Source organism: Scomber japonicus, chromosome 20 (genome assembly GCF_027409825.1).
Source record: "Scomber japonicus isolate fScoJap1 chromosome 20, fScoJap1.pri, whole genome shotgun sequence".
Classification (NCBI taxonomy): domain Eukaryota; kingdom Metazoa; phylum Chordata; class Actinopteri; order Scombriformes; family Scombridae; genus Scomber; species Scomber japonicus.
Genome location: NC_070597.1, coordinates 14,697,854 through 14,723,831, shown reverse-complemented (window position 1 = coordinate 14,723,831; position 25,978 = coordinate 14,697,854). Strand labels below are relative to the sequence as shown.

Here is a 25,978-nt window from a genome sequence, read left to right as displayed (position 1 = left end):
GTGTGTGTGTGTGTGTGTGAGAGAGAGAGATACTAACCAGTCCAAACAATCCTCTGAAAAATGTGTGCGGAAATGAACTTGGATATGAGATAATTGAAATAAATGCAGCCCGTAATTTATGAAGACCACCCTGGGCGATAATTAATTCTATTGATAAGCTGCAGAGCATATTTAATTGTGGTGGGAAAGGGCTTGTGTGTGTGTGTGTGTGTGTGTGTGTGTGTGTGTGTGTGTGTGTGTGTGTGTGTGTGTGTTTGCACAGTAGGCAGTCTGGGAATTTTATCTAATTACTGTGTGTGTGTGTGTGTGTATGTGTGTGTGTTGCATATCTGCATATCATTGCCATCTTGTAGGGACTAAATATTCCCCAAAGAGTTTAAAACCAAGCAAAGGGCAAAAGTTTGCACATTCATAATTAAGGTCCATTATCAAACTGCTCGGTGGCAGTTTGATCATTTTTGAGGCACATATTTCCCCATTTAATTACCTTTGGCTGTTCTCTAGACAGGCTTTGGTTTAAATGTCTATTTTCAATTACCTATGAAAAATTAAGTGCTCCTCAACTTATTATTAGCGGCATATTAAATGAGGCATGTTTTTTTCTAGATTAAGAATCATGCTATTTTTCAACACAGCACATTATCAGTTATCATAGTTACAGTTATTGTCATTTGTGCTGCAATCGATCAAGAACCAGATTTGTTTTAATATATTAAGCCTGTCCACACAGTGAAAATGTAGTTTTTGTTACAATATGGGCTGAAATATTTACTGTTTCCCCACTCATATGGCTGATGTAAGCCCCCACCCACCCCACCCCCACTGTAATTATCATGGTTAATAACTCCAATTCCATTCCAAATAGCAGAAAACTACTTAAGACAAAGTTAGACCTTAATTATATAATATGCATGAAATAAAGAGTCATTTTTCACAATCATATTGAAAATTACAATTATCATTCTAAGACTAATAGCTTACATATGCTAATTTGATTAAATACTGATCTGATGCGATGAACACTTCTAAACAAAATGAAATCCATCCTTCAAATTCAAAGGGGTTTCCAAAATTGATACATAATTTATGGGTTATTGTTTTTGTTTTTTTAAACATATCAATTTATATGCTGAACTGTATGTGATACAATCTCACACAGTAGCATAATGGCAACAATTGTGGTAAAGAAATAAGTAAGAATGGTTGGCAGTTTTATTTCTCAGACAGGCACTGAAAAATCTCTCTGTAACTGCCACCAGGGTTAATGTGTAATTAATGTGTAATGTGTAAGGTACTTATCCCCTTTGGACAATAGTAGATGGTTTTCATTGTATAATATGAAGTACCTGCCAGGTCTAGGAATGCATACATGAATCATAAAAATACAGCGCAATTAAGCAAGACTGGATTTTTGCTCATCTAGATAGAAGATAAATGGATCATTTATTTGTGCTCAAGGACTCAAACACAAACAAGTAAGACATACACAATCCAGGATTACAGAGACACTGTATTACTGCAGTCACACTACAGACACAAAGTCATGGATTGACACTCGATACAGCACATTTCTTATCTAACCCTTCCAGAACAAGTAACCACTTGAAACAATGAAAGCAAAACTAACAAATTGTATACCATTGCCCCCATATTTATTAACTCTAACTTCTTACAGTGTATATAACTTCTCTGCAAGTACTTTTCTGTCTTTTTCTTTCACAACTTTGAACATTTTAACATCATTCTTTGTTATCATTTCATCACTCCACTTTTCCTGTTATGGTGTTTACTGGTCCATTCATCTGTCCATCTTCTTCTGTTCTCATCTATCCACCTTTCTCCATGAATGACAGACAAAAGTGAGTAGGATGTTAAAAAATGTTTCACATCTGTGACTAGTTTGACACTGCTGTGACAGTTCTGTGTTTGTGTCCGTGCTCGTTCTGTGGTTCCTGTTGTTTTATGTGCAGGGTAAATTGTACTTTGGTAGATCAGAGAGCAAAAATTGCATAGCTGAAGGTTGGTTGTGCTTTTGGCGGATCAGTGATGAATTATATATTCTGGTAAAGTCGATTTGTTTTGCCTTTGCAAAGAAATAAACGACCATATGCCTCGGAGTACCAAGAGTCTGCAGAGTTTCATCACAGTCGCAAACTATTACATTGATTTAAGAGATTAGCACACCTTCAACTAGCGGGGTGGATTTAATCAGTCTTTTGTTGAAAGGAAATCTGCATACTCTCAGAACTCCACAGACAGACTTTTTTTATGCCCGGCCCAGCAGATCTGGCATTGTTTATAGCTGTGATGCAGTAGTGTCTTTGTAGTGCAACACGTTTAGCAACCGTACCATTTATTTGCATTTCTTTTTCCCTTTGTGTTTGAACAATATTTTTTAGCACTCCATCTCTTGCCCCCGTGGCTAAAAAGAAAAAGCTCTTAAATAAAATACTGATACCTCTTTCAAGATCACTCATCCATTTCCTCTCATTCCTTTCCTCATTCATCTTCTAGAGTGAAGTCTCCTTTCATGTCATTTATGCTACAGCAGCTCTAGCAGATGTTCTGTTGTTTTATCTGACTTTTCTACCACTCTTTATTTATTTTTTCTGTTGTTACCCTCCTTTAGAAAATTCAACCGTTCTGTGCATTGCTGCTCTTTACTTTAAACTCGTTTAGTCCCTGTCTCTCTCTTCCATTTCATTTAGCACTCCCTAATTACATCTTCCCTGTTCATTATACCCTTTTCTCCTTCATATTTTATCTGTAATTATTTTATTATTTCTCCCTTCATGCCATATTTCTTTCTCATTTGTTCCCTCCATCCATGCACCAGCCGGTTAAACCACAGTGGCGGGGGTAGTGGCGGCAGTTCGGATGAAAACGATCGCCAACGTCTTATCTCAGATTTTGCAACCCGGGCGATCGCTGCCCATCGGCAGTGTGTCGCTAATGGAGGGGTGCTCCACAACATGCCCAAGTCTGAGTCCAACATAACCTTTCTCTCCGATGAAAACCCCTTGACAATCAAAAATCCCATTTACCATGAGGATGGGACTCTGAGTAGTCCAGAAACTCATGGAAGAAGCCAGAGAAGAAGAGACCTTCTAGGGAATTTTTCCCCTTCCAGGAAAGGCATTCGAGAGGCCTGGATGAGGTTTAGCTCCCCTGGAGGTGATGTGGGATTCGGTGGTTACAGCGGCAATGACAGCGGATGGGGGTCCGGGGGTGGACACAGCTGGACTCTCCCATCAAGACTGCATCGCAGAGAGATGTATGATGCATTGAGAAGGCAAGTGGTCATGGATCCTGTTCAATGGGAGCTGGAGCTTCTGAAGGCTGAATTCAAAGAGAGCAAGGATGCCGGTTTAGACTCAGGATTTGACCGTGGTTTGGATTCAGACCTGATGGGGAGCCCAGGCCTTGAACCCAAGCTGACAGTCAAAGAACAAGCCAGACAGTTTGAGCAGCAGGCACTCCAGGAAATGAGACAAAGAAACAGAGATTCACGAGGGTCTTTGTCACCTGATCTTCTTCTTGCAGTTTTCCCGGATTCTCCTCAGCAATACAGGCCCAGCCCTACACACAGTGTCCAAACTGCTCAGTTTAAAGAGGGTCCCCCAAGTATTATCGTCACCCACAGTGATGCAGGGACCCCTCCACCGAGTCACAAGCCAACTCCTCCTGTGTTGCGGCGCTTTGGGGCAAATTTAACAGGAAACCAGAATGCAGATGACAGACTTCAGGTCCATTTAGAGGTTATACCTGATCCTCCCTCAACTCCACCACCACCGCCACCACCTTCAACTCCCCCACCACCACCACCACCACCACCTCCGCCACCGCCACCACTGCCTCCAATTTCCCCACCTCCACATGAGCCTACCTGCACTCCTCCTCCTGCCTCACCTTATTCTAGTCACACAGAAAAACGGTCACCACCTCCTCCTCCTCCTCCACCTCCTCTGCCTCCCCCGCCCCCACCTCTCCCTCCCCCTTTGTCGCCCTCAATCCTACGACCATCCACCTTTGTCCTACCGTCACTGTCAGAGGTGCCAGCCCTGCGGCCCGTGTCCCTCCGGCGACCTCCGCCACCCCTGCCCGTGGAACCTGAACCTCCTCGAAAAGAGCTGAAAGGGATTTTAAAAAACATCCAAAACATTGCCCAAATTGAGAAGTCAGTGGCCAACATGTTCAGCCAGATAGATCAGAAACAGATCCCACTCAAAAAAGTAATGAAAAGCCGTGCTTCCATTGATTCTCTTGATTCAGTCGACTCCTTGGATGTATTGACAACAGTAGCAGCAGCAGCAATAGCAGAAGCAGAAGCAGAAGGAGGAGGAGGAGGAGGAGGAGAAGGAGAAGGGGAGGGAGAAGATGGCGGTACAGAAGAAGTTGGAGGAGAAGGAGAGGGAAGAGAAGATCCTTCACCTCCACAGATTCAGCCCAACCCAAACATGAGCTCCATTGTGGAAGAGCTTGAGAAACGATTCCCCTCTCAGTCTACAATGCTTTAGCCTTTGCCTTTCTGATACGGAAAGCACACATGAAGGGAATTTTCCAAACATTGTTACGTAGTTGCAACAGAGTTGTCAAGGGGACTGATGCTCAAAATAGCTCAGTGGGATGCACTGATTTGGTGATTTTATTTTATTTTTACTGTGCTGCATCTGTGCTCTTCCAACAAGACTTCCTCTTTTCTACATAAAGAAAGAAAGAGAATGAACTAGGCCGAATAAAAACCCCACAAGTATAAGAACAATGTTTCTCCTCTTAAATGGTATTTGTTGCTAACAGAAAAAGAGCAGGTAAGGGAGAGAGTGAGACAGCAAGAAAGGTCACATCCTGCAGAGCCCCAATAAATTCAGTCATGTACATGAATAGCTGGATATTCCTACAAGAGATTAAAGGGTGAAGGATGAGGAAGAAAGGATAATCAGGTTAAGACCCCCTGTTGTTTTTGTGTCCCCATTTAAGTGAACCTGAACTGCTAAGAGGAACTCAAAGGCCTGGTTCTCAACACAATGCCAAAGTAGTTGTTTGGAGGGTTACTCTTTATCTGCTTAGGCCATTATTTATATAGTGTCTGTGGAGGCAACATTTCTGGGGCCTGTTTTTTTAATTCATGTTAGGGGGGAAATTGTCTTAAGTAGCTGCAGATGGGAGCTGTGAAATCAAATGATGAGAAGTGGCAAAATGTCTCCTGGTTAACTTTCAGTCTGACTACTATCATTAACATTTTATATTTGCGCCAAGTAATGACGTTTTTGTCAACAACAAATTATAATCAGTCAGCTACAGGCGGTATCTTTTCTCAAAGAAGGTTGACAAGACACATGATTGTTTGTTGATGGATGGGCCCACTTTCTGTTGTGAGTAGCTGATTGCAAGTTGACTTCTAAACTGGCTGATTATAGATGTGCAGGATGTGAGAAGGAAAATCAAACAGAGAGAACATTGTTAAACCTTCACACTTGGACATTACTGTGTTTGACAGCACGTCATCTTATTTTCTCAGCAAGGACACTTTTACAGGGCTGCATGATTGCTGTCACGTTTTTCTTTTGCTCTCTGTCACATCAGTGTATAAGGTTAAGTAGTAACAGTGCTATAACACTTACTATAAGATCACAGGTTCATTTCTCTGGCTCACTATCTGTATTCATCTTTGCACTACTGTTGAGATATACACAACTATTGATAATTAATTCAAAGCTGTGTTGTTATGAATTGCAAACACAGACATGGTAAAGGCTAAACAATCAATTATCTCACCCATTTTTGTGCTTTTTGTTTTTGTCTTTAATCTGTCAAATTCTCACATTCTCAAATTAATAGTTCATATTCATATTTTCATAAACACTTATTTGTCTCTATAGTTACCCATATTCATTCTTAGCTCTTAGATGTTTGCATACAGTCTTTATGTTGTTCTCAGTTTGTTTTTTCTATTTTCTCATTTTCATCGATGTCTTTAATTCATTTCATGTTTCCATTTTCCTCTTGTCCCACATTGTGTGCATTTATTTTCTGCATTGTCATTTCAGGTTCCACAGTTGTTGTGTTAATTTTTGGTTTTCAAAGATTTTCAAAGACAAATGTGGATATATTTGTGGGTTTGTAGCTACCTTGAACATGTTTTTAAATATGTAGAGTCGTATTTTTCTTAACAATATGTGCTAAATTTTTATGAACATTTTCTAGAGGGTTGTATTGTTTGTTTTTCCTCAAGGTTCCTCTTGTGGAAATCCTTATGCAGGTACTTTTGGAGATAATTAATAATGAAAATACAAAAAGGCCATGAACATGAGTTGTTTTGCTCAATAAAATATGTGGTGCTAACTAGAGTATTCAAGACAATTTTTATTTGACAGAAAAAGTTGAAAACTAATTTAGAATAGGGAACGGATTAAATGGTGTATATTTAAGTATATAGTAGTGGCTCGCCTCTTATCTTACTGCTATATTCATAAACATGGTACTGTTTGCCATCTCACTTTAGCCTGTGTTGCTATCAATATGTACCCCGAGTCCTGTATCACTTTGATATTACTACATTTAGCACACAAACCAAGACAGAAACTGTAAATTGATTCTTTACAGCACCTTTTTCTCCAGAAAATGCCTCAGGGAGGAGCAGAAGTGAAGTAGCACTGCCATGGGCATGTACAAAGTGGAGCATAGACTGACTGACAATGATGGCATCTGTGCAGTTTGATGGAATTGTGCCCGAAAAGTCCAAAGAGGTGGCCATGATCACAGGCTGATATATTTGTAGCATATTAATGAGTAAATGCAATGTTTTATCCAGCTTGCATACAAGATACTGTGTTTTATGAAGGTCACACAGCCACATGATGTCAAAATGAATTCACTGACAGGTAGTTTAGACCTTTCACGGCTTATCTTACATATGTCTACTTACAAAGTTACATAGCTTTGAATATGCTGAAGTTGCAATATTGTCCCATTTAAAGGCTTTCTATCTCCAGGTCAATGAGTACAATCTGGTTCTCAGAGCTGTAGAGATCTGCTTTCATGTGGGCAGATTCGTTATATGGTGTAGTTGGACAATTGCTTTGAGCCTCATGCACAAGGGTGTCTGATAAAAACGGAATTAGTTCAAACTAAATGTTATTGCAATGATATGGTGGGAATGTGCAATTTTGCATGCATGTTTTTTATGGTTTTGCATTTTTTGATACTTTAAAGTGCATAGAAATAGGAAATGTGTAAATAACTACCACAGCCGGAATCAAACTGCAAACGCTGCAGTTATGCGGTGTATGTCTTAACCATTGGGCTATCGGGGCACACCTTGCATACATGTTTTGGTGTATATATGAAAGTCCACTTAAATTTCTGCCTGCTCAGTCCTACTCTTATCGCAAATGCACACACAGAGCTCTGAAAATCATACAAGTTACTTTCATGTATGCTGCATTTTGCTTCTTCCTCTTTGATATATGTTTCTTCCTTATCTTATACACGTTTAAATGACAAAAAAACTGTGATAAAGTCAGAGTCACAGGGGGATGAGATTAACAGGAACGTCATCTGTAACCATTTGCAAGATACATCCTTCTTCCTTCCTTTGGTGAAATACCTGTAGCTGTTCTTCAGCATAAGGAATGACAGGTCTGTCTCATCTGCGGTCTCTACTTTGGCCTCTGCTGTTCACAGCTGGACTAATTCTGATGTGGAAAGCAGTGGCAGTCTTTGAAGCACTGATCTTAACTTATCTTAAATGTCTACAAGTTACTGGTAAGCAAAGTGTTGTTTCACTTATGATGTGGGACTTGTGAGTGTAGTTCAATGTCACAAAAATTGCCTACAGATGCCAAGTCAAGTGTCAAATCACACCTTTTTCCTCCAAGATCTGCATGTGACTGATGAACATCACGTATGGGCAGTTGGATCAAATTATGATGCACAGTCAAATAAAACAAAGCCTGATGGTCATGTCTTTGGTTATTAAGTGATTATGCTGTGAAACATTCTCTGTTGTCGGATAAGGAGTACACACATACAGCACTTTGATCAGTCTTATGGAATATCTTCATAACGTTGAAGTGCTTTGGTTGTTTCTCTTTGTTTCTTTCACACAAACAACATCAGGATCAAGCTGTAAACTTAATGTTGACAAGCTATAATTTTATAAAGGGTTCATTCTATAAACCTAAAGCCAGAATACTGACACTGACACTGACACATTCACACACAGAGCTACATACACTCTGTGGCAAGAGCTCGGGCGTGAACAGAAGTGTACACATCCACACTTACACAAACACATAACAGCTTTTAAACAGGTTGCAGGTAGTGCTACTGTTTCAGCTGACTTGGTTGTTTCATGCCAAGATTAGCTTTCAACCTCAGTGTGCTGCGTGTCATTACACACACACACTCACAAACACACAAACACAGTGCATCTTTATTGTCTCACAGACTGCTGCTTTCATTCTTTCAGTTTGTATTGTGCATCTCTGCTATAGAACAAGCGTCTTTTGGCATCTTGGGGAATATGTGTCGTTTTCAACATTCAGCAGAGGAGAGTGCGTTTAATTGAGACTGAATTGAGACGCAGAGATAGGCACTGTGAGAGAGGGGCTATTGTGTAACTGTAAAATCACAAGTTTGATCCTCAATACAGCAGAAACCAAGGGTCTGCTCGAAACCGCATACTTTCCTACTACTCGTACTAACTCTGATGTCATCTGAAGTATGTAGTGTGTTTCAACTGTGTAGTATGCGATTTAGTTCCCAGATGGTTTACTAGATTCACCAGAAATGCGGAGTATGCATCAAGAGCTGACTACTCACACTCAAATTACCCAAGATGCAACGTAACTTCTGAAAAAACCCCAAAATACAAACGTCACAGATCACCACCTCGGTGATATTTGGACAAATTAGCGTCACATTGTGGATCTAAAGGATTACTTTCTCGCCTAAAAAGGTTAGAAGGGTCGATAAAGTGGTATATTTACAAAGTTAGAACTAAAGTGAAATCAGCTTCAGCCTGTTGATTTCAGCTCAGGTAGGAACGAAATGCATTGTGGGTTGTCGTGTAGTTTACTACAGTGTAAACGGTCTGCTTACTATCTGGTCGTTAAGTGTGTAGTATGTAGGATGGAAGTATGTAGTATGCGGTTTCGAACACAGCCCATGTCACCCAAGCAGCAATTAGCCATGTGATACAGCAAAATGTTTATTATTTCAACACAATGCCTGATCCAGCAAAACAGCACTTAAGCAAGCATCTAAACCTTTTAATAATTCATTTTTATCACAGCTTGTGTCTTATATTCATAGCTTTGGCCACCATTCCTATCAGTAATAATAATATTGTACTTTGCGAAGTTGGCATACGAGATGTGAGAACATGGCAACATCTAATAAATAAGTTGGGCGGGATAGTTCAACTTCCATGTTTAGTTTTGAAAAAAACAATGCTTGCCGTAGTGCTGCAGACTTATTTACAGCATGAGTAATCATCCTCATTGCTCCTTTCTTGCTCCGTCTGACTTCATTGCAGTGATATCACCATTTTGCCAGGTCTCATGTGGTTCATTGTTGTATAGTGTTGCTAACTGTTTAGCAATTCAAATGGGTCTGGTGTTGTGCCCATTTCAGCCAGTTGGAGAAACAGTCAACCCATCAAATCTCTTTGTATGGAGGATTTAGACTGAGTTTATCTTCCCACATATTGTAACTAGGTTGCTATGTCCAAAAACATGGCGACAAAAAAATGGAGCTGCCAGCAAGGTTGTTTTGAGCCAACTTACACCAATAACATAACGTAAATCAGGAAGTTTCTTCAATTGTCAGAAAATCGCGCCACAGCTCACTTGTTCAGAAATGACATCAGCGTGATTAATATGTCATTGCCACTGATGGTCAGTTAAGGCAACAAAAAAAAAGGCTCCCTATTCCAAAAAATTGGCTAACATCAGAATGAGCTTTGGAAACGCCAAATTAAGCTTATACTATACGTGCTGAATAAATGTTTTATAAAGAGGAAAATTGTTTTGTGGAGATGATGTTTGAAGTTTGAACATGGCATTTTGTCTGCAACAGTCCTTTATTCTAACATTTATAATAAAAAAGGAGCACCTTCTTGACTTACTGATGTTACTGATGGTTAACTTTACTTCAAAGGGGGGTTTATTCTTGAAATTATAAGGAGACCTGCTAGTTATTTTCTGGATAACATGGAGTCATGATGAGAAAGGAAAAATAAAATGAGAAAAAAAGGATTACACGGAAAGAAGAGGCTGAGAGGCAGAGAGTGAAGCAGGTAGGGGAAACAAGGAAGTGACAAATGAGCAGAGATGTGACAGTGCAAAGGGCGACGGAGCTACTGTAGCTCTATGAGAGAAGAGAGAGAGAGAGAGAGAGACAGAGACAAAATGTGGAAAGAAAATAGAGATGAGAAGAAGGGAGTGTCATTGGGTGTCATAGTCTGACTCTGTTCTTTAAGAGCTAATAATATTTCTCTCCTATCTTTCTGTTTCTCAGACACTGCGAGACAAGGTGGAGAGGACACAAAGAGTGGGAGTCAATCATGTCAGATGTGTGTGTGGTTGTGTCTGTGTGTGTGTGTGTGTATGTCTGTGTGTGTATGACAGAGATCAGATAGCTCTCTCCGTGTGTTTTTGTCTCGAGAGGACCTAATAACGTGTCTGTCAAAGCAACAAGGGTGCAGAGATAGAGTTTATCTCCACACACCGGCACACAAACACAGATTACACTGTACACAACGCAAGGCACAGACTATAATCTGGAGAGTATACACACATTTACACACATGGTGACAGTGAAAAGAGCCATTTCGTCCCTTTTCATCCATGCATCCTTCCATTCATGTGTCCATTCAGTGCCTGCAATATTTTTTCTTTCCATCCCAAAGATGTCCATAAATCTATCTACAGAGCCATCTTGCCTTTCACACCTTTATTTGAACAGATTTTGGAATCCCATTCATTCATTCAAAGCACTGAAAATGTTCCTTTCAAGTGTGTGTCTTCATGTGTTTAAGAGGCACGATTATTATTATTCTAATATGAATTAATTTAATGAAATGCTCAAGCGGGTTTAACAATTTTCCATTTATGCCCGTGCATGTTTGCGTACGTGCGTTTGCAGTCTAATAACAGAAAGGAGAATCTGATGTGTCCTCTAAAAGTCACCATTTGTTGTTCTGTGATACATCTTCATTTTGCCAGCTCATTACCTTGGTTTCACATGACAATACATCCTGCTGGCACATAGTTAAGACGCATGAACAGAGAGGGTTTTGGGCTGTTTTTCTTAGTTTGTAATTCATTTATGTATTTCCTTCATTTTCTTTCCTTTGGTTTTTTTTCTCCTCACCTATTAAAGAAAGCAGGCCAGCATTTTATTTCTTAGTTTTTTGAAGTTTCTCTTTTGTCTCTTACTCCACCTCGATGCCTCTCTCTCCATTCTTGTTTCTCTCTTTGTCTTTACTGTCTTTGTTTGAAGTTTCCTCACAACACTAAATCTTAATTTCACAGTCTTGTAAACAATATTAAGCTATTTGTTTGTATTGTCATCAACTTTGCTAGCTGGGTGGACCCAATCTGATATTTGCTGAAATGAATTGTCGGTATCTTGACATTGATTTTATTTTGTTTTGTTTTATGTCAGGCTACAAGAAAGAATCTTTCATGGAATACTTCAACATTTTGAGGAATGGGAAAAATACTTAATTGCTTTCTTGGCAAGAGTTAGATGAGCAGATCAAGACAACACTGTCTGTATGCCAAATATTTGATTAAAGCCAGCAGATAACTGGTTTAGTTTAACATAAGAGTGGAAGCAGGAGGAAAACAATTAACTAGCTAGTTAGTGTGGTAATAATTATCTCATCTAAATCTTAAACTTTAATTCCTATTTAAAAGGGACTTTTTTAGGACATTGTAAAATTGTACTAATAAGTACTAATATACAGGACATCTGCACGCTTAATTGCTAATTGTTGCAACTGTTGTGTAACATACATATAATAATTGAAATGTAACAGAAAGGAGATCATAATGAAGCTATAAGCAAAAGCCTAATAATAATAATTGTGCTCTGTTGAAAAGTACTTGAAGGTATCTTCTTTGGACTTCTTTGATTTTCTGCCTCACTCGATGTCAAGCTAAGCCAAGAGTGATTACGGGCTGAACAGAAGATAAGCAAAGGCTCTCTCAATCAATGGTTATGAATTTTTTTTTTTTTTTAGATTTTATCTAAAATCACAGGCAACATTTAGAAAGAATTTCAGTTTAATCAGGACTGCTGTGATGTTTGATTATTTTATCGTTATTCAAATCATACTGGAATCCTCCATGGTGCAGAGGCGCACACAGTTCATAAAAATTACTGCTGTATCTGAATCGAATAAGAATGCAATTTTGGAGATGCTCTGATAATAAGCTCTGCCTGTGAAACCTATCATGCCTCCATTGTGGACAAACGGTCATTGAAAACCATTATAATGAATCTTTTTTTTTTTTAGACTGATCGGCTTCACAAATACAGATGCACTTAGCTCAGTGGTAGAGAAATCCTGATTACTATAACGGGCCTAAAAACTGGTTCCATTAGACAAACTTAGCCTGGTCACAACCTAAATTTTACTAAGTGGAGATTTACTTATCTCTGAATTAAAACCAGTTGCACCACACAAACTAGTTATGAAAAGTTGTTACTACATGTTTACACCTTCTCAACAAATCTAATGTTAACTGAAGAGTAAATGAGGTAATATGCACTATGGTCACATATCAGAACTGATAATTTAAAATAAAATCTCAAATGTTATGCTAATAACTTTAGATTAAATGAACAAATAAAGTTGGTTAGCTTAGCATAATTGGATATTTCTGCATGAATAGGGTACTTCTAATTTTAAAACATACATATTTATCCAGCTATTCAGATACTTGATCTGATAAAACTATATATGGTCTTTATTCAGTTTTTTGAGCAAATCCTCCAAATCAATGCACAAATAGTCATTTTTATGCACCTAACACTAAAATCTCTCTTTCTAAACCTAAAAGAAAGATTAGCCCAGAGACCAAACTATTAAGCGAGGTGGACCGTTATCGCCTGGGGACAAGCTGCCCCCCTAAGTCATTTCACTTGCAACCCCTACTGACAAGAAAGATAAAGAAGATTGGTCAGCTGTTATCAGGAAATATCTGGGATATGTTTAGGTGTGGTCCCCACATTGTTCAGAGTTCTATAGCAAAATACTGTTTAACTTGAATGGTGCTGGAGTTATGCTAGACAGTGTATTTACATGCACAAATTTACATGTATGTATTTTGTGCATCTTAATGTAGCCGGAACATAAATATCCCTCTACGCATGAATAAAACATTCCACATAGCAGCAGAAATTACAAAATCAGTTAAATGTGGTTTTATTATTGTTATGGTTAATACTGATATATCCTATCTAGGTTTTTTCATTAAGAGGATGAAGGTTTTTGTGTTGTAAATTATATGTATTAGCCTATGTATTTATAAAGCTATAATCAGAAAAGGAATGCACACAATGGCATGCAGCAGTGTCTCTGTTTCTGTCTCTTTCTCTTATGTAGGCCTCTCTCCATTGCACTCAAAATACACACAGTCTATGACGCACACATACATGCACTCAGACGCATCTCATCATCTTGCTTTCTTCTTGGAAACTGGGTTAAGTTCGGCAAAGTGTGGAATATTTGAAGCGGCCACTTCCATTTGGGTTTTGATATTTAAACATCCGACATTTCCTCTTCTAGGACAGAGAATGCAGTGGAAATAAATTGCTGACATGCATTAAACACATATCAGTGGGATCATGTGTTGTGACAGGGTTCCTTGGTCATATTGGTTAGTTATCTTTCTGTTTCTCTCTTTAATCTCCCAGGCGAGGATATGGACAACATGAGGTAAGTGTTATTTATACTTGCATACTATTGTTGCATGTGTTACTTCTTTGTGTACCTCCTCTCCTGAGTTTTACTCTACTTTAAATTCTGCTCTACTTTCTTTTCTTCTGTTTAGTGTTATCAAGAATTAATTTCTATTTCTATCATTTGTTCTATAATTTCTACATATGCAGTGCCTTAATTTCACAATTTCATGTATATGCATAATTGACTGCTGACTGTTTCCATGTCTAAAAGCATTTCATGACCTCAGGACAGCTGCAGTCATTTATGGTTAATACTAAAATTAAAGGAGCATAAATGAACAAAAATTAACATCACCTAATGAAAACAAAATGCACTCGTTCGCCTGCATTCCAGAGGTATTGATTTTCCAAAATAGATGTTTATCACTCTGGGGGAGAGCTTCTAACTTTTCTTCCATTTGTCTCTTCCTTCATCATTTTTCTTTCCCTCTGGCAGACGCAACAACTTCTCCGACCTTCTCTGCTCAGGCCAGAGGTACTCTGTTTTCTGAGCACTTCTTTAGTGCAGAGTGTGTTTTCTTGCTTGAGTGTGTGAATCGGTGTAAGTGCAGCCAGTGTCTACAACTGCACAAGCGATGTGCTTTAAATATGTATACTATATATGAGTGCATGCGTGCGTGCTTCTACAGATAGATTTGTGTGTGTGTGTGTGTGTGTGTATTAATCCACGTGTGTCTTTGTGTATGTGTTTATATGTATGCTTCAGTGTCAATAATGGTTCATCAATCCAACAGGAATTATCCATGGAATCTGGCATCGACCCTGGCCAGGACTACTACACACAAGATTATTACAACTACGACCATGGGTTAGTATTTTTCCTTCACTTCCTTCATATTAAGATATATATATATATATTAAAGGGAAAGTTATTATCATATAAATGATTAAACAAATGTTGGTATATCTTCATATTGCACAACCTTATTAGAGTGTGAATGTTTGCTGGTTTGTAATCTTACAGCCCTCCTGAACTCAAAAATGTGTTGTTCTTCTTGTTCCTTCAGTTGGATGCTTGAGCTTCACTGTGCAGGATGATTTATGTGCAGAGTTTGATACTAGAAAGCAGATCATGAAAACATACATACATGTGCTGAAGGGAGAAAGTTTCTCAGTGCTAAAACTAAATTTGACTTTGAGTGCATACCTGCAAGTGTGATTTGTGACATCACAACTAGCTTGGAAGTCAATCATGGTCCAGTAGGAGACTTTCACAAGTGTGATGTGGAAACTTAAAGCGTGACTGAGAGCTGACTTTGCAGTGAGGCAGGCAACAGATCATGTCTTCTAGTAAACTTTGAAATGATCTTTAACATCTACTTTGGTTGTTTAAATGTCACTGTTTTAACTGTCATACTTCAAGACTATTTTTTTTTCTAATATTACATAAACAGAATAGTATTAATCTGGTAAAATTACATATATATTACTTCATTCAGATGCCTAACAATAGCCGCCACCCACCCTTCGCTATAGTCAGTATGGCTTACTTATGCTCATATGAATTCATTAATTACCAGTTCAAGTTCAAGTCATTTAAGTATATTTCTTCAGCCCCAGTTGGGTGCCATGTAATGCATTATAATGAACTGTTAAGACTATATTAATTATTATCATTATAAAAATAGTTTAGCAGGTTTTACATCACTACAATGGTGGATGAAAGGTGATATTTTCCCCTTTTTTCCCCTCCAGCAGTGTAGTAATCTAGAATAAGATCAAATATAACATGAAATTCTATTGGCATTATTTCCCAACAGAAACATGGCAGAAAAATACTGAGGTCATAATGTTTTATGACCTTTAACCTCTAGCAGTGACCAGCAGGGATCATGACAACACTGATAAAACATATTTCTTCCTACACAAGCTGGACTTCACTGTGTGCGCTTGCATCCAGCTGAGCTTCATGTCAGCCCTGTGGCACCTGCTTTAATATTAAACTGACCGTGTCAGTCGCACAGCATGGTGGCTACTGTGAAGTGTTGACACTGGCGACCTGCCTCGTCCCACAGCCTTCCCGCTCATGTATGGTTCATATGTTATTGAGCTAGAGGAAAGCAAGAGGCAGGAGAAGTTCTTACAGTGTTGTTTTTTTTTCTTTGCTTTGTTTTTTCAAAAAGTGTGTGTTCATGCGCTAAACATGTTTCTGCATTCCCTCGATGTCTGATGTTGGGAAAACAAGAAATATACAATGTACAAAAAACAGCAATATGTTAAACACACACATATATGCACGCTGGATCAAACGTTTATGAGCAAGAACTCTAAAGACTCATTTCATCCCTCCTGTGTGTGTGTTTGTGTGTGTATGTGTGTGTGTCTGTGTGTGTGTGTTATTCTGCACCCAGCATGCCATCTGCGATACATTGTGTAATTTTTATAATTTTAGCTGCAGACTCCCGGGAACTTGATTTTATACACCCACCCACACTCACACATAAATACACATTTAATAAACGCACACTCGCGCACACACACACACAAATTCCCTCTCACGACACATTCACTCACTCACTCACTCACTCACTCACTCATACACACAGAAACACACTCTTTCTTTCTTTCCTTCACACACACACACACACACACACACACACACACACACAGCTAATACTGTACAATACAATACTGTTGCAGCTAATCAGGCAGTGAGCCGTGGAAGCAGACAATGGGCCAGATGCTGTTGGCTTAGAGCAACATCCACAAACTCATGTCTAGCTGTACGTACACGGGAGCAGGAAATCAGACTTTATGACCCTGTAGGGCTCCGATGTAATCACTTTATTTGTTGTAAATGAGTTTGTTGGGTGTTTTAAGGGTGTGCTAACAAATTATTAGCTGCCTCTCAGGACATACACAGTAATGCAAAAGTTTTGTCTCTGAGGAACATTGGAAAATGTTCTTCTTTAGCTACAGTAAGTGATTAAAACATTTGAGAGAATGGCTCATAACCTTTTGACCTTTTATCTGTGTTCAAAAAATTAGATCAGAATGGGATTTTCTCTGCATGTGGGAACATGGCCATCTGCCGTTGGCATTATTGTGATTGGATTTATACAGATGCAGAAAATAACTTAAACCACTTGTTGCACGGGTCGGATGTTCTGATTTCTGTCTGAAAAAAACAAAAATGACAAAACAAGCCAAATTCACATTGCCCTCTAGTCAAGAGTGAAATACGCAAAGCGTAAACGCAAACGGAGCAGTAAGGGATTAAAGCTTGCTTCTCTAAAATCGTTACTGGCGTGGGTGATGAGCGTGACTGTCACAAAACTGATAGGTGCTGAGTTAGGGTACCCAGTTTGAAAAAGAAATATGATGAAACAAGAACTCTCACATTATCAACTGAAGGTAGAACAGACAGGACAAATGTGAGGAGAAGAAGCTTGTTTTGCATCCAAGATATTAAACAGGCACTCCATTTGCATGAGGTTGGGTAATTTGCAAGAGATGGATCAAGAAAAGAACTGATCAAAATTGACACCGCAGATCATGAAAACACTGGATTGGACTCTACCCATGATGTAACTTGATAGCACATCTGCATAGACTCTCTGGTAAATGCCCACATCTTGTCCATGCCCCCAGTTTTAACATGAAGTACATGAGAAATCAGTGGAATACCCCTTTATAATTAAAAAGAATTGAAACTTGACTCATCACATACTTAATATGTTCTGAGAAATTTCAGAAAATTGCAGTTTTTTGTTTTTTTTACCATTTTGTTGTTGTTGTTTGGTAATATGTCATAACTAATTACTGGATTAACTGCTAATTATGAAACCAAATGCAGCATATTTTGTTTTAATTGAGCACCCGAATTGAGTTAAGCTTCTTACTCTGTGACCCAAACTAGTAAAACACACAGTACTCTTGTCATCTGTTGGATGCTTACTGTGTGACTGTCCTGACACTGCTCATTAAACCATCATTTAGCATTTGGAGACCCACCAGAAACAGGCCGGTGACCCATTTTGGTCCACAGACACACACACACACACACACACACACACACAGAGGGAGAGAGAGAGAGACAGAGAGAGAGAGAGAGAGAGAATGAGAGTGAGAGAGAGAGAGCTTACAAAAACACACTATCATGTCTTGGCTGTGATGCCAGGGATTCTGGCAACTTTGGACTGTGTCTACTGATTCTCAGTTTATCAATGCCCCCTAGTGGAGACATGGAGCTGGGGGTGGTAGAGGGAGTGAGAAAGAGAGGGTGACGGGGGGGGGGGGGGAAATGTGAGCAAAGATATGCTGTGGCATTCAAGTAGGACTGTGTGCATGTGTGCTCTCCAGTGTGAGCCTGGGGGTTAATGACTGTGAAATCCCATAAGCAGGTTTTAGTGGAAGGTTAAGACTCATTACATTAGCTTGCACAGTCCGTACTGCATGGATTATAGCTATGTAGCCTTTATGACCATCCTAGTCTTTCTCTTTTTGTTCTCCCTTATCTCCCTTGCCTCTTCTTTTCCTCCCCAACACACGTCCTATGTTTCCCCCTGCACATCCTTCGTCCACTTGCGCCTTCCATTTGTTTATTACTTGGATGCTTAATGTAATAAAAAGGCAACTTCTTCCACCAGTTGACTGTAAGCAGAGTGATTACATGAGGCAACTTTTATATACAACACAGTTCGGAAACCAAGCCAAAGGACTTCCAGCAAATTTGTTACTTTAATCACACAGGGACATATTGTTTTATTTGAAAATATGTGTTTTTTGACCCAGTGGCTCCTCCGAGTTGCTCGCTGCAGGGCACAGAGCCCAACTGGTGATACACAACACAGTTTTTTGGCCGGTGGAGGCAGGCAGTGCTCCCAGCAACAGGCAACAAAGGGAGACAAAAGGGAGGAAAATCGATTCCAGTGTTTTCTGCTAACAAAATGTCTCCTGGCAACAAAATGCTCCTTTTGTGATTGATGCAGCTTTGCTTAGGCGAGTCATTAGACGCTGCTTGTCATTGGAGTGAACCATAGTGCTGCCCTGCGTGTTGTTACTGTAAGTGGCTCTGGATAAGCATTAGCCAAGCACAACACTTTTGGTGGTAAAGCGTTTTTTTTTTTTTTTTGTCTTCACTCCTGATTGGTTGAAGCTGTTTTAAAATACCAAACCGTCTTTTTGTACTGACTGAACCAGTCCATACTGGAATGACTAGTGTGTTACTAGCTAAGAAAATCCAACTAAATCATTAAGTGCACTAATTTTCTTTGTTTTTTTCCTCTTTTTGCTCTTACTGATTATCGCTTTTATGTAATGTCTCTTTTTTATCCGTCTGTCTCTTTCCAGGTATGACCTTCCTCAGTACGGCAGTCGCAGGAAGCTGATCTCACCCTCTGGCCTCTACGATGAATATGGAGAGGTTGTTGTCGATGACGATGGCAGCTACTACTACAGCCCACAGGAGTCTGAAGGAGAGGTAACAGAACAGACAATGCAGTAATTGGCATTTACCACATAATATTCTGCTGGAGACGTAACAGAAAGTGTTATTAAAGTATTGAATCTAATTGTTTTTTTTAATTTTTTTAATAAACAAATGAAAAGACAGTGAATTGATCCTACAGTACTTGTAAAGTCTGATATAGCTTATTCCTGTATGGCATAGAGCTCCATCCTTTAGTTGTCAAAAAACTATTAAAAACACATCAATGGGCCACAGTGGTGACAGATTCCTTCTTTACCAAGAGCCTTTGTCCTGTAGTTTAGTTTGAGTCCATGCTGCGTCCAACAGTCTGGTCCTGTAAATACACATATTAATCCACAGCAGAAAATCGTCCCCTTCAGATTGACTATTTTCTCCTGCGTGAGTGTTGTTTGCTCAAAACTACAGAGCCCTGCTGTTTACAGAAATCATTCAGTTGCTACATTTATTTATTTATTTTTTTAAATCTAAGCAATATATATTTGGGATTCATTACATCAGTAAGAAGAAATGTGCTTCACAAAGAGCGTATAGGGAAGCCATACTGAGAGAAGGACCAATGCAGCGTTGGTTTTAGTGGTTTACTGTATACTGTTGAGAATAAGAAAATATAGACTAGTGCTAACCTGGTCCTCTCTAACTATCCCCACTCTTTTGGGGGGGGGGGGTGGACATGCCATGAAGGTGCAGAGACACTATATTTCAACCCTTACATACTGTTCAGGGTCATATTTGACCCATTTTTAAATTTTAGAGCTGTAAAAAACTCCCATACACATTTATTTTAAGTGGACTTTTCCTAATATGACCCCAAATATACAAAAATGGAAAAAAAATTAAACTGATACATACAGTATTTATGTATATGCTAATGTCCAAATTTGACCTGTGTTTATTACAAAATTCAGTTGTATTCTTCATATTCTATCAAATATTCTCCTGGACCATAATCAGGTCATTGTGAATGTTAAATAAATAGAATACACTCTATTTGCTCTCTGACAGCTTCATTAAGTATTAATCCACCATTTTTTAATGATGAATGTAAATTGGTGTAGAGAATTATGAGTCAGAATATGGACAGTATGCAATGGTTAAAGGTTGTTGGGTACTCTGCTGTGAATTGTACCTACTGTATATTATTTGTAACAATGACCACACTGACCCAAAACCTGAGAGTCCAATCTATCAATACAAAAGTTTTAGCTAGACTCAGAAATTAGCCAATCTCTGTTTACTGGAAACACATTGGTATTAGTGCACATGTCGATAGTTGTAACAAGAAATTGCAGCATCTCCATTACATAAACGTTTGTCCACTAGAGAGCGCTGAAAAGTTTGTTTTTCAACTGCATACTGTAGCTTGCTCATTACATAACTATTGTCCAATGTGTCATAATTGCTTTTTTAACTTTTAAATATTGGTATCTGCCTCAAAAATACCATTTCCATTGGGTTCTAGCTAGCCCGCTCCTTATTATACTGTACATCTTACATTGAGAGTGATGATATTCATAGACATGTTTGTTCCTTTCCCAAATTATCTGCTTTGGTTTTGAAATAATATCATCATGACAACAGGTGAGGAGACAGTTTCAAGGAGGCAGATTAGCCCCTCATCATGCACACCTCCAGCCCCATCCTCTATCTCCTCATGGCTCCTCAAGAAAGACCCCTGGACCCCGAACAACCGAGAGCGACATAAAACAAACATCAGAGGGCGCAGCAACCATGAACACGAAGCCTAAGAGTTCAAGTGTAGCTGCCAGGCTGAAGGCTGTGATGAGAATGAGCACACTGTTATCCTCTGGGAGCAAACCAGCTGGACAGCCTCCCGCCGTCCACCCGCCGTGGAACAAAGCCAGAATCGGGCCGATGCAGGAGGGAGATGGAGATAGAAACAGGTTGGAAGACAGAAAGGAGGAAGAAGACAGAAGGGCTTTTGGGAGAGTGGAAGCAGGGAAAAGAGAAAATGAAGGGGAAGGAAGATGGGTAGGAAGAGATGAAGGAATAGAAAGAGGGAGGGAAGGGGGAGGAAGAGGAGACATGGAAACATGGGAAAGAAGCAACAGAGGTGGTATGACGAACAATGGGATGAGAAATGGTGTGAGAGGAAGAGAAGGCGTCAGGCCAGAGCACAGAGGAAAGCTCCCTGGTTTGTCATCATCTGGCAGGGCTGCCAGCCTGGACGGAGGCGTGGTCATCGATGGGAGTTATTTCCAGACGTCCGTTGTAGCCAGCAAACCCCCGCCAGTAAAACAAAAGCCGAGCGGGGCCCTCAGTCTTATCTCCCTCGCCAGAAAGCTCCAGGGCCCCGCCAGGGTGGGAGATGAACAGTGGAGTGATGGAAGAGGCTGGGATAGAGGAGAAGAGAACAGTAGGAAGATGTATGGCTCTATAGGAGATATGAGCATTTCTGCAGCCGTGTCGGAGCGAGACACAGGAGAGGAGAGGAGGAGGTGGGGGAGAGAGTTTGGAGAGGAGGATAGGTTCTCCGGGGGATGGTGGAAAAGAGAGAAAAGATTCCATGACAGTGTTGAACAAAGTGATTCAGAAACTGGAAGTCACAGTAAGGAGTCTCCGTCTGAATTTAGTCTCTCCAACGCAGGCAGCCCCACCTCATCTGTCACAGCGGAGCACAACAAGACAGAATCTGATACAGAAGCAGAAAAAACTGAGTCCGACTCAGGCACAGAAAAAGAAAATCCTGACACTGACGGAGACGGAGACTACGAGAGCGAGAGTCAGAGTGAGGAGGGGTCAGAATCTGAGAAGGAGTCAGGCTTGGAGAGTGAGGATGAAGAGAAAGAGTCGAGCAGGAAAAGCTCAAATAATCAAAGTGTTAAATCTGCAGGTAGCAGCAGTATTAGTAGTAAAAGTAGAAGTGGTAGTGCCAAGAGAGGAAGTAGCACAAGCCGGCACGAGACAAGCAACAGAACCACAAACAGCTCAAGACATTCAGACTCTAGTTCTAGACCCACAACTTCTAGACACTCCCGTTCTTCACATGAAACAATAGAGGAAGAGAGCGAGGAGGAGGAGGAGGCGAAAAGTGCCGCAGGACGATCCAGACGGGTCTCCAACCACATCCAATCAGACGTGATCGACACCTCTGAGGACTTGTCACCCATCATTGAGGACACCGAGGAGGAAGAGGAGAAAAGCCACGCCGACATCGCAGAGGAAGGAAATGAGGAAGAAGAGAGGGATTTGGAAAATGAGTCAACTGATTGAAATGCAGATGAACCTTAGCCCCCCTCCCACACACATCCCAAAGATTAAATTCTTTGCCCACTCAGTAAGATCTCGATGAAAATGCCTGGATTGGGTGTGCAGTTATTACCTGAGTGGAATTTATTGCTTTAATCTCTCTCTTTCTTTGTTTGGTGTGATTTACATTTCAGGAGTTTAAATTGCACGCATGTCATCCGCTGCCCTCTCAGAATATCTATTTGTGTGGTTTTTCCCCTTCTTTCCTCTGCTCCAGTCTTTAATCCCTTTTTTCCCAATCAACCTCTCTCTCTTTCTTGCTTCCCATCTGCCTTTACACTTCTGATACTTTTAAAGCAGTCACCTTGCTTTCCTCCTGAGCCTCCTTTTTGTCAAAGCTTTTCTTCCAGCTGCTCATTTCTCTGTTGCTGCTGCAGCTGAAATATTGTGACCTCTCTGTAATGCACTTTAAGGTTCGCTCAAGCTTTTTTTTTTTATTTATTATTTATTAGTCATTTCTTTTGTGGTGTATATCACTATTTTCTGTATCAGTCAGCTTTTCCAGTACCTGTTATCTGCAGGGGGGAGAAAAGTTGTTTTCTTCGTAATGGCAAACATTTTCTTTCTTCTACACTATCATGGTTAAATGGAAAAACTGTGAGGGTTATGGTCTGTGGTAGGAGGTCAGAATTATTTTCACAACCTTTTTCTTCTTCCAAGGAGTGTGTGTGTGTGTGTGTGTGCTCAGCAGTGTCAGGTCCAACCTGACAAAGAGGAGGTTTTACTGTCACATAAGTTATAAAGAGTTACATCCACTGTGGATTCTCATACAGTATATAATACATACTGCTTCAAAGCATCATTATAAGGCTTTCTGTGTTGTGGAAAGAAAGGAAAACTGGTGCACTGACGTGTCTTTGCTGTGTAGTGTGTTTGCAGTGTGAGTGAAAGTGATCTACTGAAAACTTGACAGTGTAACAAGTTCTACATGATCACAAATTACATCTAATTTTTCATATGAAAATGTTGTTTCTGCTGACCTCTGGTGGTTAAAGTTCTCACCTTGCTGCAATCCTCAGGGTGTGGTCAATACATCCTGACATCACTGTTCAGTACAGGTACCAGACTTTAAAGGAAAGACCCACTTTTTAAAAATGTCTGCATAAAACAAAACTCACTATTGGCTATTTCTGCAGACCAACCCTAACCCTAACCCTAACCAAATCAAGTCGGTATTTTCAGAACTACTGAAGTCTCATATTAGCTAAACTTCCAATACATACACAAAGTATATATTCTGAGTAACGTTTTAATGTAGATTTTGATCACGAGTTAAAATTCAAGAGACAGCTAAGAAAACCAGTCAAGATTTTGCCTAGCATCTTCAGAGCACCCTGTGTTTTTCCATCTGCACAGGGCTTTGTAAGATCAACCAGTGAATCTTGACAAAAGAGTAACTGAACACCTGAATGAAAAGAAGTGTTTCATGACTAAGTGGTCAGGAGTTTGCTCCAATGTGATTGTGACCACACCACAGTAACAGTGATGATACAATGCATTGACCCAACCTCCAGTACACTCCAACATCACCACAGCATAGTGAGATGTTATCGGCTTCTCAACGCATTTTATTAATTTTTCACATTTCTGTCAGTATTTTATTGACATGTTATTTGTTTGTTTTTCCAGCACGGCAGTAAAAAACGTCGGATCAAGTTGGTGGTGGACCGTGAGTACGAGACTAGCTCCACCGGCGAGGACAGCATGCCGGAAACCCAACGCACCCGCTTATCCTCCACCCTCAACAGCCACGCCAACATTAACGGCAGCATCTACGTGGCTCAGAACGGCTCCATCATCCGCACCCGACGTTCAGTGGCGGCCACAGGTCCCACACACACTCACACCACCACAAACAACAACCTCAAACTGAACTCCCCCGTCTTCAGCTCGCGGCTGGCAAAGCACTTTAAAAAACTCGACAAAATGGCTGCCACGCTGGAGGAAAGAATACCCCTCAACAACCCCAGAACAACAGCAGACGGTGGGTGCAACACCCTGCGCACCTTCCAAAGCTCGGGAATGGCCACCTCTGTGACAGTCACTTCCTCTTTATCTAACACTGACAACAATAAAACGCTTAACGTGTTTAACACTAGACAATCCAGCGTTTCGTTAGGGTCGACGAGCACCAGCAACACGGGCCCTGAAAGCGTAGCGTCCAAATCAAACCTGCTCAAAGCGGCGCAGGACGGCACAGAGCAGCCTGAGAGCACAGCGGAGATAGATGAACTGAAAGAAGGTGAGGGAGAGTCCAAGGTAGACGACAGTAACAACGACGACGACGATGATGGACTCGTTATGAGGGAGCCGCTGGAGTGCCCGAGTGACAAAACGCAGTCTGACGAGGAGGAGTTATGGATGGGCCCGTGGAACAGCCTTCACATACCCATGACCAAACTCTGACTGATCCTGATTCCACTGTGCTCGCTCCTTAATGCCAAGATCATTAAAGCGTTCAGACATCATTTCTGTTCATTAGTTGTGGAACTAATGGGGATGCTCCAATCCAATTAAAATAAATCTAATTAACAGATTGGTACTCAGCTAAATGGTGAATTACCATATTCCGGTATTCAAAGAGAATTTCATTGAAGATGTAAGATTTCTCACGTCAACGAAGAAAACAGCATTTATTTTTATTCATATAATGCAAAAATAGATTCACAGAAAATAAAAAAAGTAACTTGACATCTATTTGGTTGTTTACCAATTAATTCATTTCTGTGTGGCTATTTCACAACCGCTGGATATTTCAACCAGAGCATCCCTTAAGCCCAACTGATCTCAGAGTTCCAACACCTTCAGAAGACTGTGCCCAGAGAGAGACAACTTGTTATATTTCTACTTTGCTAAGAGATAATGAAGCGAACTTGAGGAAAGTCTGTGAACTTTTTATAGCCCTTTAAGCGACTGGTGTCTCTGTATGGAACCGCACTCGTTTCATTCAGTATTACAGCTCCTGGTGCGACTCATCTTGAATTTGCCTGACACTCTTTGCATTGACACATGAAGTCTTGTATTATTCAAACTTGCCTTTTTATCCTTGTCAAGTTGCTTGGCAAACTTTATCCAAATAAAAGATTTCATCCATTGAACCGTGGACCTTAAGTACATTTTGCACTTGTGTTAATGTTTCCGCTCTGGTACTAAAAAAGACAAAAACAACTTTCTGAGGGTAAGATGTGGTGCAGAGAACACTGAGCTGTGTTATTCATAGGCTGATTCAAATGTTTCAGAATCAACCGCTCTATTCTTTATATACATTTATGGCAGTTAGAAATAGATGAGGTGATTGATACT

General features: G+C 40.1%; 1 protein-coding gene across 1 annotated transcript in view; it reads left to right on the top strand.

The window, feature by feature from the left end:
- LOC128381110 (protocadherin-15-like) overlaps positions 1–25,081 on the top strand; it is a 144,954-nt gene extending 119,873 nt beyond the window's left edge. Inside the window, 5 exon segments of the mRNA XM_053341061.1 lie at positions 13,930–13,951; positions 14,414–14,452; positions 14,712–14,785; positions 19,270–19,399; positions 24,305–25,081. Coding sequence (XP_053197036.1) covers positions 13,930–13,951; positions 14,414–14,452; positions 14,712–14,785; positions 19,270–19,399; positions 24,305–25,081 — 1,042 coding nt within the window.
- Positions 25,082–25,978: the final 897 nt, after the last annotated feature.